The sequence below is a fragment of the Colletes latitarsis genome, chromosome 2, assembly GCF_051014445.1.
Source record: "Colletes latitarsis isolate SP2378_abdomen chromosome 2, iyColLati1, whole genome shotgun sequence".
NCBI classification, from domain to species: domain Eukaryota; kingdom Metazoa; phylum Arthropoda; class Insecta; order Hymenoptera; family Colletidae; genus Colletes; species Colletes latitarsis.
In genome coordinates, this window is record NC_135135.1 from 9317358 (window position 1) to 9332040 (window position 14683).

At 33.8% G+C, this 14683-nt stretch overlaps 1 protein-coding gene across 6 annotated transcripts in view; it reads left to right on the forward strand.

Moving 5' to 3' along the window:
- The window catches only part of Cnc (NFE2 like bZIP transcription factor cap-n-collar), a 166823-nt gene that overhangs the window by 108046 nt on the left and 44094 nt on the right, over window positions 1–14683 (forward strand). For all 6 annotated transcript variants that reach the window (XM_076781832.1, XM_076781800.1, XM_076781815.1 and 3 more), the window contains exon 6: window positions 13750–13984. In XM_076781832.1, the coding sequence (XP_076637947.1) occupies window positions 13750–13984 (235 nt within the window). The remainder of the gene's footprint in view (window positions 1–13749; window positions 13985–14683) is intronic.

Here is a 14683-nt window from a genome sequence, read left to right on the forward strand (position 1 = left end):
CTTCTAGATAAATCATAGTGAACTAGTGGACCATACTAAAACTTTAATTTTCTTTTAGATAAATTAATGTTAAACAGTTTCTACGGTACAATTAACAGAATTATTTTGATGAATCATATCTATTTAATTGTTCGTCCAATAATTTAATATACTTCTTATTATCCATACGACTTGATATAAAACGTATTTTTGCTTGTTTTTTTATCATTTGATGACAACTTAAAGGCAGTTCTTCTTTCTTTAATGAAAATAAAATTTCCATTTATCAGGACCAACTAAATTAAATTAATTTTCGTCGCTAAAAATGACTTTTGCTATTTTCTTCGTGCAATGAACGTACTAAAACATGACCAAACATCAACCATGCTGCTTTATGCAGTTCCGTTAAAGGAAGTCATTCTTTCAATTCCCTTTTCTGTGATTTGTTTTGCAGTTTTCTTGAAGTATGCACAGTGTCTTATATTTTTCTCTAATACTATAATTATTACGAAAAGTTCACTTTCTACATGAAATTCTATCAATGACTTCAGATTTTCGCGATTCAGTTTGTCACTCGATTAAGAGAAAAATTACACTGACAATGTTTAACAGTGCTTCGAACTAGTTTCGAGCAAATTTAGCAACATTTGTTTATATTTTACTGTCCTTAAAAATAGTTGTTACGAAGTTTCTGCATAGAGGTGGAATATTTTTCTGAGCATGTAAGTACCATATGTATCGTTAAATTATTCATTAATATTATCGATACAATCATGAGATTATAAACCTGCTTGGAATTTTATGTAGTCGTGGATTATTTATTCATCAGACTATCGAATAAATTTTGAAACTCGAGTAAATCTTGTGTAAGAGTTCAAACTTGATCGCAACACAGTCGAGGAATTTAATCACTTAATTAAGAATAATTAAATAAATAAAACAATTTCCACCTTTTCAAGAATTTGGATCGCTTTTCAAAAAACATACAAGCCTGATTTTTATAATAATCGAATGTTTGCAGTTGCATCTCACCGATAAAAACGCATTGTTTCTAACGAAATATAATGTTCAATTCGAGTATGGAAAGACTACCAGATGCGTAACACGGTTTTTTCATCGTTTAGGGAATCCGTTTTAACGAAAACTGTTCCAAAGAATTGATTTATCCCCGGTTTTCTTTTGCACGGGCATCACGACGATTTTACAATAAAAATTCAGCCGTTAGCGTATCCTCGACGCACATTTGTTTCTATACGCGTGCACACCGACCGAGCAATTTTCACCAAGAACCAAAAAATGCAATGGGATGTTACAGTCCGTTTCGTTTGTCAGACATTCCAAACAGCTGCTGGACTTATGCGCTGTGAAATGCATAATGCGCGGCGGTATGGGCTATCTAGAATATGTGAAACGAATTTGCCTCTTTGTACAACCATCAAGCTGCTCCATGAGTCTGAGGACTAGACACAATTCCAAGCATGATAGTGGCGCGATATTAGATTGTAATTAATTATATTTCTATTCGCTCGATATCAATCTTCCACCCTTTTTCAACAATTTTCTGCCCACGTTTTCGTTGTTAAAACATTCACATCGGCGAGATTTCCATTCTGCCACGCGGAATTTTGCGTTTACAAACGCGTAATAAGCTTGCTTATTAATTGTACGCAACTTAAAATCAAACGCAATATTAACAGACACTAGAGAGGAATTTAAGATCATTTATTCTCCTAGTCTTCATGGACTTTTTTAAACGTTCTCAAGCTTCTATTACGTACAAAATTTTGTTATTCAACAGTACTTTATAATTATATTCGAAGAAATATTATTGAATATTTTGATAACCTCCAGGGAACTACTATTATAATATTTAAAGAAACTTCGTACTTGAATGGTATCGTAGAGACACAGCATTATTGAGAAATGCGTTGAAAAATTTGTGTTTACAAACGCGTAATAAGCTTGTTTATTAATTGTACGCAACTTAAAATCAAACGCAATATTAACAGACACTAGAGAGGAATTTAAGATCATTTATTCTCCTAGTCTTCATGGACTTTTTTAAACGTTCTCAAGCTTCTATTACGTACAAAATTTTGTTATTTAACTGTACTTTATAATTATATTCGAAGAAATATTATTGAATATTTTGGTAACCTCCAGGGAACTACTATTATAATATTTAAAGAAACTTCGTACTTGAATGGTATCGTAGAGACACAGCATTATTGAAAAATGCGTTGAAAAATTTGTGTTTACAAACGCGTAATAAGCTTGTTTATTAATTGTACGCAACTTAAAATCGAACGCAATATTAACAGACACTAGAGAGGAATTTAAGATCATTTATTCTACTAGTCTTCATGGACTTTTTTAGACGTTTTCAAACTTCCATTACGTACAAAATTTTGTTATTCAACAGTACCTTATAATTATATTCGAAGAAATATTATTGAATATTTTGATAACCTCCAGGGAACTACTATTATAATATTTGAAGAAACTTCGTACTTGAATGGTATTGTAGAGACAGAGAATTATTTAAAAATGTTATATTATTAATCTCAATATTGCAGGAATTATGAAAGTTTAAATTAAATCATGTTACAGCGTTCACTTAGAATTTCTATAAATATTCATGAAATTTTGTTCGCGTCCTTTTTATTTTCTATTTTTATGAGAAAACCACTGCTAAAATTGTATCGTCCAATAATAGATAAAACTATCGTCTACTGTTCGTAGAATCAAGTAAAATGTAATTTTTTTCGAAGTTTTACATCGAATAATCTGGAGTATTCAATACGATCTCTTCTCAGCTTCGTCAATTCGAAATATTTACGATTTACTGACTTTTTTCTGAAGTTTATTTTAAAGTTTAATTTAAGTCAGAATGTTTATGTAATAAGCGTTTAACCGATTGTATTCGTTCGTTGCAAAGTAATAACAATTTTATTTACGGACCTGTCCAGTTAATGTGAACAGTTCGAAACGCGAAATGATGGATATAGTAGAGAAAATATTTTTTTTTTTTATAGTCCGTAAAGGGAGAGATTGAATCGGTATCCTCCAATATTTTGATTCACAACTTTCGTGACAGAAACGAGCTTTGCCGAGAGTCACGTACGAAAACATACGCCGATAGGATGAGGTGGAAAGTAGGTAAGCGATCGAGAATCGAGGCGATGTTAGGTTAAACGACGCTGACAGGTGTCAAACTGGCCGGTTGGTCGCCATCGCGGGCCAAAATGTGAGTCGATTACTTCACCAAGAACAGCCACAAAATTATGTGAAACTACCAAAAGAAAGACTGATTTCTCAAGGTATCTTCCTAAGTCACAAGTAGACTGCAGATGTTTATGCATTTATTGGAAATTTAAATTTTCAAAAAACTACAGAACACATTTAATGCCCAAAAATATAAGAAATATCTTCAAGTAAGATAGGAATAATTATATTTAGAAGTTGAGATATTAATAAAAATATGAATTTTCGTAAAGATCTGCAGTCTAGCCGTAAGTATTAGGATGACTCAATTGCAATGCAAGGATGATGTAGTGCATCGTTTAGAAAATACGAATATTTATTGTTACGAAAATGTTATCGTCTTTCTGCACATTCGAATCACAGTCATCGTAAACGTGGATAGTGAAACATATTAAAATGGATTAATAAAAGTAAATGATCGAAGAAATGGTGAAACGACAGAAACCCTCTGTAGTTTCTTCTATAATCTCAATTCGAAAAATTCTAATTCCCAATCAAATACCAATAAAAGGTAAATTTGTATAACTGCTTATCCTTAGTATTAGGACTAAACCTTGCCAATATTTAGACTATCGTAACTTCGTGAAAAGGAGTCGTACAATCACCTTTTTTAAGTTATTTTCTGAACCTTCTACTTTCACATTCCTCAGTCGAATTTTCTCGAAGATCTTCTCACGCGAGGAGGCGATCGAGAAAGCAAAGATGATTTTACTCAGAAAAGCGTTTTAAATTCAAACGGTTCCCAAAAAGTGAAAAATTTTTTGATTCGACTATTCGAAGATTAAGGCTTATTCCCTTAAAAGGTACAATTTTGTTTTATTTCACTTTGAATGAAATACACGTATGGTGGTTTATAAAGACCAGTAGTGGAAAAAGGTGTCAATTTATCATGGAAATCAATTTTATTTTATTGAGTAGTTTGTGTTATAAGACGAACGTGTATTTTATATGTGTGGTCAAAACCAAAAAATAAATGTTCTATCTATAATAAAAGTCTCATTTCGTACGAATATAACGAGTGTGTCCTATAGTAATATTTATTTATTTAACTATTAATTCTCTTACTGATTTTCTCATTTCAAATTTCTTGCGATTCATTTCTTTACGCTATTACTAATAAAAATTGTGATGTTTACAACCTGTGATCTTCAGGATCATTCATTTTAAATTACAATAGAAAATTGATTCAAAATTAAATATTTTCAAACACAATATTTAATCAAAAATAAATTCTTTGTACTACAATAATTTATAAATTATCAATAAAATCATTAATCGTCAGAGTTTGAATACTTTTGTGAGCCACTTGCAGCGCGTATTTTCAATAAATATGTTGTAAAGACGATATATGCTGTTGAATTATTTTTTAATTTCACTTATACATATAGTCTTCATATCAAATGTTTCAATTTAACATGCATATTTCGTCGGTCGAATATTACGAATGTAAGAGTTCATATTAGGTCGTCCCATGATTTCATATCGTTCGATATTCTGAAATTGACGAAGATAAAATTTGTAATTTAATAAAAAACAAACAAAGTTTGTCAATTCAGGGGAGCTCTACAATTTTAAACATACCAACATCAATAATTCGTACAAATTTGAAACGAATAGATATTGTGTCAAAGCTTAAAGTTTGGAATCCACACTGACTAACGAAATTTTCTTGATTGTACTTCCAATTTTAAACAATACATGCTTTATTTTTCATTTGCCTTCCTCTTGTATAGACACTTTTAGATAAATCAGATCAAATGTTTTCAATGATAGTAAACTAGTGGGCCATTCTAAAACTTTAATTTTCTTTTAGATAAAATAATATTAAACAGTTTCTACGGTAGTATTGGTCGTACTTGACCCTGATTGAATGAATATTTTTGTTGGCATATAATAAACCCGAACCTTATAAGAAATAAAATACAATCTCCAAGCTTACTAGTGGGTAAACAATTGGAAAATGTCAACGTTTTAATGAAAAGCGTTGAACTACATTGTAATAAGAAATCAAAGAAATCAAAGAAGGGGAGACAAAATTCTATTATACAGGGTGTTCGGCCATCCCTGGGATAAATTTTAACGGGAGATTCTAGAGGGCAAAATAAGACGAAAATCAAGAATACCGATTTGTTGATCGAGGCTTCGTTAAAAAGTTATTAACGTTTAAATCTCCGCCTGTAGATAGGCAATCTGCGTACAGCTGCGTGCGGGCGATAGTGGTTCTCACTCAGCATGAAAAACTCTACTTAGTGATGTATCGACAGCCTCACAGTTTTCTGAGTGAGAACCACTATTACGCATGCGCAGCTACTCACAGATTGCCGTTCTACAGGCGGAACTTTAAACGATAATAACTTTTTAACGAAGCCTCCATCAACAAATTGGTATTCTCCATTTTCGTCTTATTTTGGCCTCTAGAATCTCCCATTAAAATTTTTCCCAGAGGTGGTCGAACACCCTGTATGTTTAAAATATTGCTTCAAGTTGTAGTAGAAAACTCGACACGAACGTATGGGACGATCTAATACTTTTCGTGTATGTGTGCAAGCGAACGAGTTGGGACAATGGATCTAGTGGGAATTTCTTGAGCGGATTTGAACGCTATGAGTGGAGATAAGCTCGAATGACCGCGCTGGCTTCATCCACGACCCTGGAAGCGATTAGCCGTCGAGAGTAGAACCCGGCTCTGCACCTGTCGCAAATGACCGCAACGAGTGCAAGAGATCGATAGGCCGCTGGATGTAGCACCAGGAGATGAACTCCTGTCGCAAATGGCCCCAACAACGGGAGTTTCGGCGAATTACTGTTTTCTATCGAACGTAACTTCTCAGAGATCTCGGATAAGGCATTACGTAAATAAGTAGAAATTGAACGGAACAAAAACAAGCCAAGTCCCAATCTAACGCGCCTGTTGCTTTTTACCGATTAAACGCGCCAACATCAGACTACATGGACTCAAACACGTTTAGGTACACAGATTTACAGCGGAGATTAAGCTGTTATCGTGCAACCTCTACCTTGGGAATCGTAATCGATCCTAATACGTTCGGATTTATACTTTTATCGACTCATCTTTTAGGAACTTTTCTTTGCCAACGGATGAGCAACTTTAGTAATTTTATTTTTAGTTACTTTCTTACATTGTAAATGCCGCTCGGTTAAGTTGTTTCAGTTCAGAAATCCTATTTTTCTTGAATTTCTTGAAAATCTTGAATCAAATTCTTTAATTATATAACTATAATTTCCAAAAAAATTGTCAAATTGTTGAGTCAAAATTATATTATCTCCTGGGCAAAATATTGGAATTATTTAGCTTTCGTAGAGATCCGACGTTACAAATTTTTAGAAATGGTCGTCGTCTACGTTACTTTGGAAATTTAGTCACCCGTTTTCAATCCAACTTTTATTGTCTTGATTTTTGTTAAACGAATAACTTCTCATCCACCATTCACTCTATCACATCCTACCGGTATAACAACTTCTTTAAATCATAGTCGTAGAATACCCATCATGACCATCTAAATTAAATTTCTTTTCGTCAGTAAAAACGATATTTTCCCATTCAGATATCCAATTCATATGATTCTTTGCAAATTTAAATCTAGCTTCTTTATCACAGTCTCTTAAGCATAGCTATTTTAAATCATTGCACAGAAATTAAAACATTAGCCTACTGTGTAATTTGTTTTTCACTACAACTTGAATTTCAATTTATCCGAAGAATAGACCTTTTATCTCTGGTTAACACAGTCTCTTTGGTTCCACCTTTGTACAATTTAATATTTCTTATTTTTCAAGTATGAACGAATGCCAAACTCAGTTCTATTTATTCTTCTGGCTATCTCCCTATTTGAATATCCCTCTTCTTCTAATATCTGAATACACCCCATTTCTTCAGAATTCAGTTGCACTGATCGCCTCATTTTTTCCTTTCAACACAATTCTTTAATTAATCGAGGTTTGTAACCTGTTTAAAGTCAGTAAGTCCCACTGCATTGCCTCAAACCCTTACAAACATTGAACAGTACGAAATTGGGAAACCATGCTAATTTTTGATGTATTCAAATATAACTGAGTGTCTTTTGATGGAATTTGATGTATCAGGCGACGCAAAGATCTTGATTCAAAATGCATTGTAGGGACATTGAAACACGGTGGTTGCAATACGATGATGTATTATCACCACGAAACGATCGAGAATCAGCTTAGAAAATTAGTAACACTGTGGACAGATTTCTGTTTTTATATTTGAGAGGCAATTTCGTCTTCCAATAGGATAATAATGCGAAACAAACGAGTAAGGCAATATTTCACAGTAGAAAACAATACTGTTTTACCATGTTTATTATAATCACAGGATCTAAATCCTACAGAGAATTTCTAGAGTATTCTTAAACGAAATATACGGAAGCGTTAAAAATAAAATTTGAACTATTTCTGCATTGGAATCGAAACATAGGGGAGCACCATTTTAATAAAACATTGTGCAAAATTAATGCATTCGATATTACAAATATGCGTTGTGACTATTAAAAATAAATTACTTTACAAAATATTAGTTTCTCTTACTAGTCCTAATGTAAATAATATTTTCGATCATAGTTCTAAATTAAGGTCTCCAGTAAATAGAGCATCGAAGGTTTTATTAAACCATCTGCTGTTTACGTTCTGAGAATTGTTAAGCCAATTACAGATAAAATGCAAGTGTACGCGTGATTGCATGATCAGCTACGAATTGCTGGCTATTTAGTATCTATAATATGATAATCTGTCAAGAATGTGGTTGTCGCTAAGATGACACTGGGATCCCCCTTTCATCGAATCGGTAGCATATGTTAAGCTTTTAACCAGAAGCTGGGAAATTGAAATCTTTGAATAGATACGTTTTAATCGATGCGAGCGTACCTTGTGAAAACATGTGTATCTATTATGCGGCGAGATCTACGTACGAGATAACGATTATAATGCTAATAAAATGAATACGATGTACTAAATCAATGTGACGGAGTGCATTGCTGATCTCTGGCCCGATCTGGCGAGGATCTACGACCAGCATGTTCAACGTTTCGCCCCTCTGGGCATTTCCGTACTAACGCGACCGGCGTCAAACGCACTCAACACGTGTGTGAAGTTGCCGTGGTGTGGTACTCTCTTACTATGAGAATGTGTGTGTCTACAGCTCGCGGCTGTTACGTCTAACAGCGGAATCAACACGGCGAAGAGACGAGAAAAAGGGACCATAGACGCGCAACGATTTATCTTATGCAGAGTCGATGTAACGACGTGCAACTATAATTGCAAGGCTTACTATACTCCACATTGTTACGTATATGGTTTAGAGGTGAAAAATATATTTAAAGTTTATCTAGCCATCAAAAAATACAAGTCTAGAATTTGCAATAACTTATTTACTGTCAGATTTGTATGGAACTTTTTACATATATTACACTTTAACATATATTTTTTAGTTACACGTTGAAACTAAAAAATGGTCAAAAATGGAGTTATCATCCCTTTTGTACACATAAAAAAATGAGATTATCCTTGAGCTTGTAATAATGGATGTAAGTCAAAAATTTGCAATATTTTATTTGCTATTGGATTTGCATGAAACTTTTTACATATGTATATTACACGTTGAAACAAAAAAATGGTCAAAAATGGAGTTATCATCCCCTTTGTAGACATAAAAGAATGAGATTATGCTTGTGCTTGCAATAAAGGGTACAAGTAAAAAATTTGCAATATTTTATTTGCTATATTTTACATATATTATACGTCGTAATTAAAAAGTCGTAAACAATGGAGTTGTAACCCTTTTATAGATATCTATAAATGAGATTGATGGATGCAAATCAAAAAATTGTAATATTTGATTTATTATTGGATTTGCATGAGACTTTTTCCATATATTACACGTCGTAAGTAAAAAATAGTAAAAGATGGAGTTATCATCCCTTTTATAGATATCAAAAAATGAGATTATCCTTGCGTTTGCAAGAATTGATGCAAATTAAAAATTTGCAATATTTTATTTGCCATTGGATTTGCATTAAATTTATTACATATATCACACGTTGTAATTAAAAAATGCTCAAAAGTGGAGTTATCATCCCTTTTGTAGATATCAATTGTAGATATTACACGTCGTAAGTAAAAAATGGAATTGCGTCCCCTTCGTTGCAAGGTCTTAAAATTTTGCAGCTGGTCGTGGAAAAATGTAGAAGTATGATTGAGTTTCTAATTATTTGGAGGAGCGTACGTAGGCATCGTTACACGGTGCACGGCTAATGAGCGTGATAAATGTATAAACGAAAGAAACAGTACTTCCTCGAGGGAACGAGCGTCTGGCAGAAATAGCAACGGCGATCACCAAAACTAAGTAACACGAAAACCATGAGAAATTCTTTCGCCATGGTATACTGGTCGGTCGAGTGCGCGTGAAATACCCTGTGCCGTTCGTGGAAACGGTGTAAATCCGGTAACTTTTCTTATCGCGGCTCAATCATGAGCATTGCATCGAAGCAGGACGAGCGTAAAGTGGCGCTATTAGAAACGCGGTGCTCGGTACGCGACAAATCGCCGCGGAACAAACGTCTCGTCCTACATTTTGCGGCTTATAGCCCCGACAGATGCGCTGACAAGCAAGAATCACCTTAAAAGTTTCGCGCTCGACAGATTGCACCGACGACTGATTGATGTATCCGAACAACAATCGCGGCAGATTCGCACTACGTCAGCCTCTTCCCTATTCATCTTCTTCTTGCGACCAACGCATTAACGACAATACCAAAGTGCATTAAGCGCCACTACCACAGTTACGCGCGTATCAGTCGTTCGGTCGTACCCCGGCCGACGAATCTCCCACAAACATTTTACTCCGCGTGCCTTTATTATTTTACGATTTATTCGAGATTTATGCCACAAACACGCGTAACGAGTACCGTCGCGCGTTTCATACCGCGCATCTGGTACCGATTTAGACATTTTTCTCGCGCTTTTGAAAATGGCCGATTTCCCTCGGAAACTTTCCGAACCGCGTCGCAAACTTTACGTCGCACAATAATGCTGTACTTTCGTTTTTTTTATTCCTTTTTAACATCCTCCACGCCTCGGAGCTAAATTCTGTTACTTTATGTTCGTTGAGGCAAGATCGAATGGCTGAGAAAAAATTATTAGAGAATACTAATTACTGATAATATATCTGTTGTAGTTAGTGTTAACGTTTGTTCAAATTAATTGAAATAGACTTGTGAAACTTAGTATAAAATGTACAAAAAACACTTGACACTTGATTAAATAAATGCAATAGTATTTTGACATTATTACCATGAACTCAATCAAATGTATTCTATTTTTCTAAAGTAAGAAACTCTATTTAATGAAACTACTTGTTTTGGGCAATTACTTATTTAGTATAGACAAATTCATATTTTATAGAAGAAGAAATGAAGGAGCTTATCTAAATAATTGTATCTTATTTTACCACTGTTTCTGTCCCATTGTGTGTGCTATTTTTTTGTTAATCAGTTGCTCAGTTGAAAACATTATTTACATTAGCACGGGAAAGAGAAATGCATTAAAAAACTAATATTCTGTAAAATAATTTATTTTTAATAACTGTAATGCATTTCCATAATATTGAATGGATTGATTTTGCAAATTTGTATTTTTAACGCTTCCATATACTATAGATCATTACATATGAACTGATAAAAACGAGGAAATGGACCATTTTTATGGGTTTCTTCTCACTTTACGGGGTTAAGGAACAACTTTTCGAATATTCTTAGAATTTCTACATATTCTCCACCTAAATGCGCGTTGTTTGCATTTTGAAACATTAAAATCCTTCAATCCGTTCAGAAATCAACATGTTTTAAACATACGCATGCGGGAAAACATTTCTGGCCATGTAAAGAATTTTTTTTTCTTAAGTGTGTAGGATTTCGGGGGTATATCTATTCACCAAAAATGATTATAATTAACCTCCGGAACCAAAAATAATTTTTTCAGAACGATTTGAAAATTTTTTTTTTCACCGAAATATTTCAGCACCTACCCCCTGTCGATTTTTCTTAAAAATTCCTTTTTCATTTTTAGTAATTTTGTTTGACGCCCTACGGAAAAGTTGTCTAATACTTTTCTGTAGGTACCCATGAGCTCTACTTCAGAAAAAAGTTTCATTGAAATATATTCACTATTGTAGGAGTTATGGCTCTTTGAAAATTGGACCATTTTTATTGGGTTTTTCTCAATTTACGCGGTCAAGGATCAACTTTTCGAATATTTTTGCAATTTCTACATATTCTTCACTAAAATACGCGTAGTTTGCTTTTTTAAACATTAAAATCGTCCAATCCGTTCAGAAGTTATGACGTTTTAAAGATTTGCATGAAATTTCGGGGACACATTTCTGGCCTCGCATACTTCTGTAATGAATTTTTTTTTCGAAACTGGGTAGGATTTCGGGGGTATGTTTATTAACCAAAAATGATTGTAATTGACCCTCACAACCGAAAATAATTTTTTTAGAACGATTTGAAATTTTTTTTTTCGCCGAATATTTCAACACCTACTCGAATTTTTTTTTCGAAAATGAGTAGGATTTCGGGGGTATGTCTATTCATCAAAAATGATTATAATCGACTCCTGCAGCTAAAAATATTTTTTTCAGAACGATTTGAAATTTTTTTTCTCGTCGAAAAATTTATCCACCTGTCGATTTTTAAACTGTTGTATTGAAAATGCAGAATAAACTTCACAAAGTGAAATTTAACGTACAATTGCAAGTATAATTAAAATGTTCAAAAAGACTACTTAATTTCTCCTTATCGTTAATTTTCTTATGAGATTATAACTGAGATTATAATTGAAGTCGATTATAAGAGTGAAAACGACTTCTTTACTAATAAAAGGATAAATAAGATATCAAAGAGTAGACTTTTTTCATATTAGTCAAACTGACAAAAATCGATGACGAAGAATTGACAAAAATATTAATAAACTAACACCGAAAAGGACCATTGACAATTGAACAAATCTTCGTAACCCCTTGCAACGTACAACGCAACTTTTAATCTTAAATAATAGGAATAATGGGATAAAAATAATTACTTATTGCTAAGAGACGATAGATTGTCTCTAGATTTTCAATTGAAATTGTAATCATAATAAAGGGAAAAAGAAAAAAATAAATAATAGGGTATACCTTTCTGCCTAATTCATAATTATTTTTGGTGGAATTATGTCGTAGAAAAGATGTTGCAAAAGAATATACACAATACGATAACTAATATAAAAATATACTACAAACAATCGACCCCGAACAAAGATTTCTAGAAGTGTTAACATCAGGTTGGGGAAAAAGAAATCCATTATTTTTTACTTAGATGACTGCAGTGATATACATATATCTCGTAAAATATTAACCAAACAAATTGAGACTTATGATCGTTGGAAAAATGACCATTCCGTACTAAAAAAAATTCTTTTACAGTTTTCTAGCTGGTCGATTCAGTTGTGAGTTATATGGTGTACAAGATGGAAATTAACAAAGAGACAATTGATACATTTTACGATTTTTGCTTTGATAAAAGCGAAAATGCAAGCTAGGCGATTTTTGGTTTCGAAATGATCGAAGTAGACCGACGTATTAGCTATCGTAGCACCGTCCAGGAGCTAAAGATCGACCACAAAACGGTTTTAAACCATTTGCATAAAGCTGGATTCAAAAAGAAGCTCGATGTTTGGAAACGAATTGACGGAAAAAAACATGATGGATCGAATTTCCATCTACAAAGTCTTGGTCAAACGGAACGAAATTGAATGGCAACAAATTAGAAAACAACACGGTATAGTACGGGCCACGATATAGCGAGGTCATAAACTAAACTATTGAGAGTCGACACTGACTGCTATTGCAGCACTTAGGGCCGTACATGACATCTTGTTTGAGAGTGCCAATAGCAAATTAATGGTAGCGTACATATGATTTTGTATTTCAATTAACAAATGGTATTCTGTTTACAAATGGAAAACATGTAAATACTAGTCACTACCTGAAACATTTGGAATGTCTTTCTGTATCCGTAAATGCACTACCTTTTTTCATTTTCTACCTGTATATATTATGAGTAGGTAAATTAAGATATTAAAGACTTGAGAAAAACCTTTACCTCTAACGATACCTCTAAAAAAGGCGACACTGAATAAAACATTTCTTCCTACGGCCCTGACTACGGTCTAAGGTCCTTATCTGTTCGTATTTCTGTAAATTCGCTTGTCCCGGTAGCTGAAACATTTTTACATTGACGCCTACCTGATTTTACGAGCTCGCTATATCGTGACCTGGACTATACATATTTGAACATGAAAATAATGGATTTCTTTTCCCAAATCTAATATAATTTGATGCGAATAGGATCCTTTGGGATGACATTTCAAGTGGCTTACATGGACCAGTGAAAGAGAGACTCGTCGTAACTAACGCTGATTGTGTCGTAGGGTCGCATGCCATTTGTGCGTGCAATGAGCATGGAGCAACGGTGGCAGGATTTGGCATCTCTTTTGTCCCTACCTGGTGCACCAGACCACTTCGCGCATCCCGCGCATCCAGGATACCCAGGGCACGGCATAAGCCACAGTCATTACGAAGCACAACGTAACGTTTTGCTTCATAATGCTACTCTAGCACCACCAGTGGGCGATCTTAATTCGACGAGTCCCTATCACAATGCGGGTGAGTATACCAGCGTTTTCAATTGTAACAACAAATCATCTAATCGTCGAAACGATACAATAATACTGAAACAAACAACACGTCTCCTAACGCAGTGATTCTTAACACGTTGATTGCCAGACCCTCGAATTGTCTACGAAAACGAAACTTTGCGTTTAGACAATTGAAAACTAGTAAACAATTAGTCATAGAATTTACTTTTATAGCCTCGTTAAAATTCAAGAGTTCTGTCTAGACTTATTTTCTTTAACATCTGATCTTGAGAATTTTTGTAGTATTATTTTTATACATATGTGGGTGACGTGGCAGTCAATGTGTTAACCCCAAGGGGACCGTGAGTAAATATCTGGTGGTCCACGAGCTTGCATATAGAAATTTTTAATTTTTACTTTCGTTGCATACAAATGTCAACTTTATATTTTCAATGCTTTGACATTATGATAGCTATTAGACCAGTCTTTTTCAACCTTTTTTTGACCATGCTCCACTTCAACAAAAGTTTGGATTCTCCCTTGTCGTATGTAAGTATAATAAACAACCAAGTTCTGAAGAAATATAACGTAAATAACCGTTTCTTAATGTAAATGGAATTTTCTAATTGCACCCCAAATAATAAAAATTTCCCACCCTGTGCAGGGCGTATACCCCACATTAAGAAACACTCTATTAGACTAACTGTAAAATAAATCTTTCGATTAG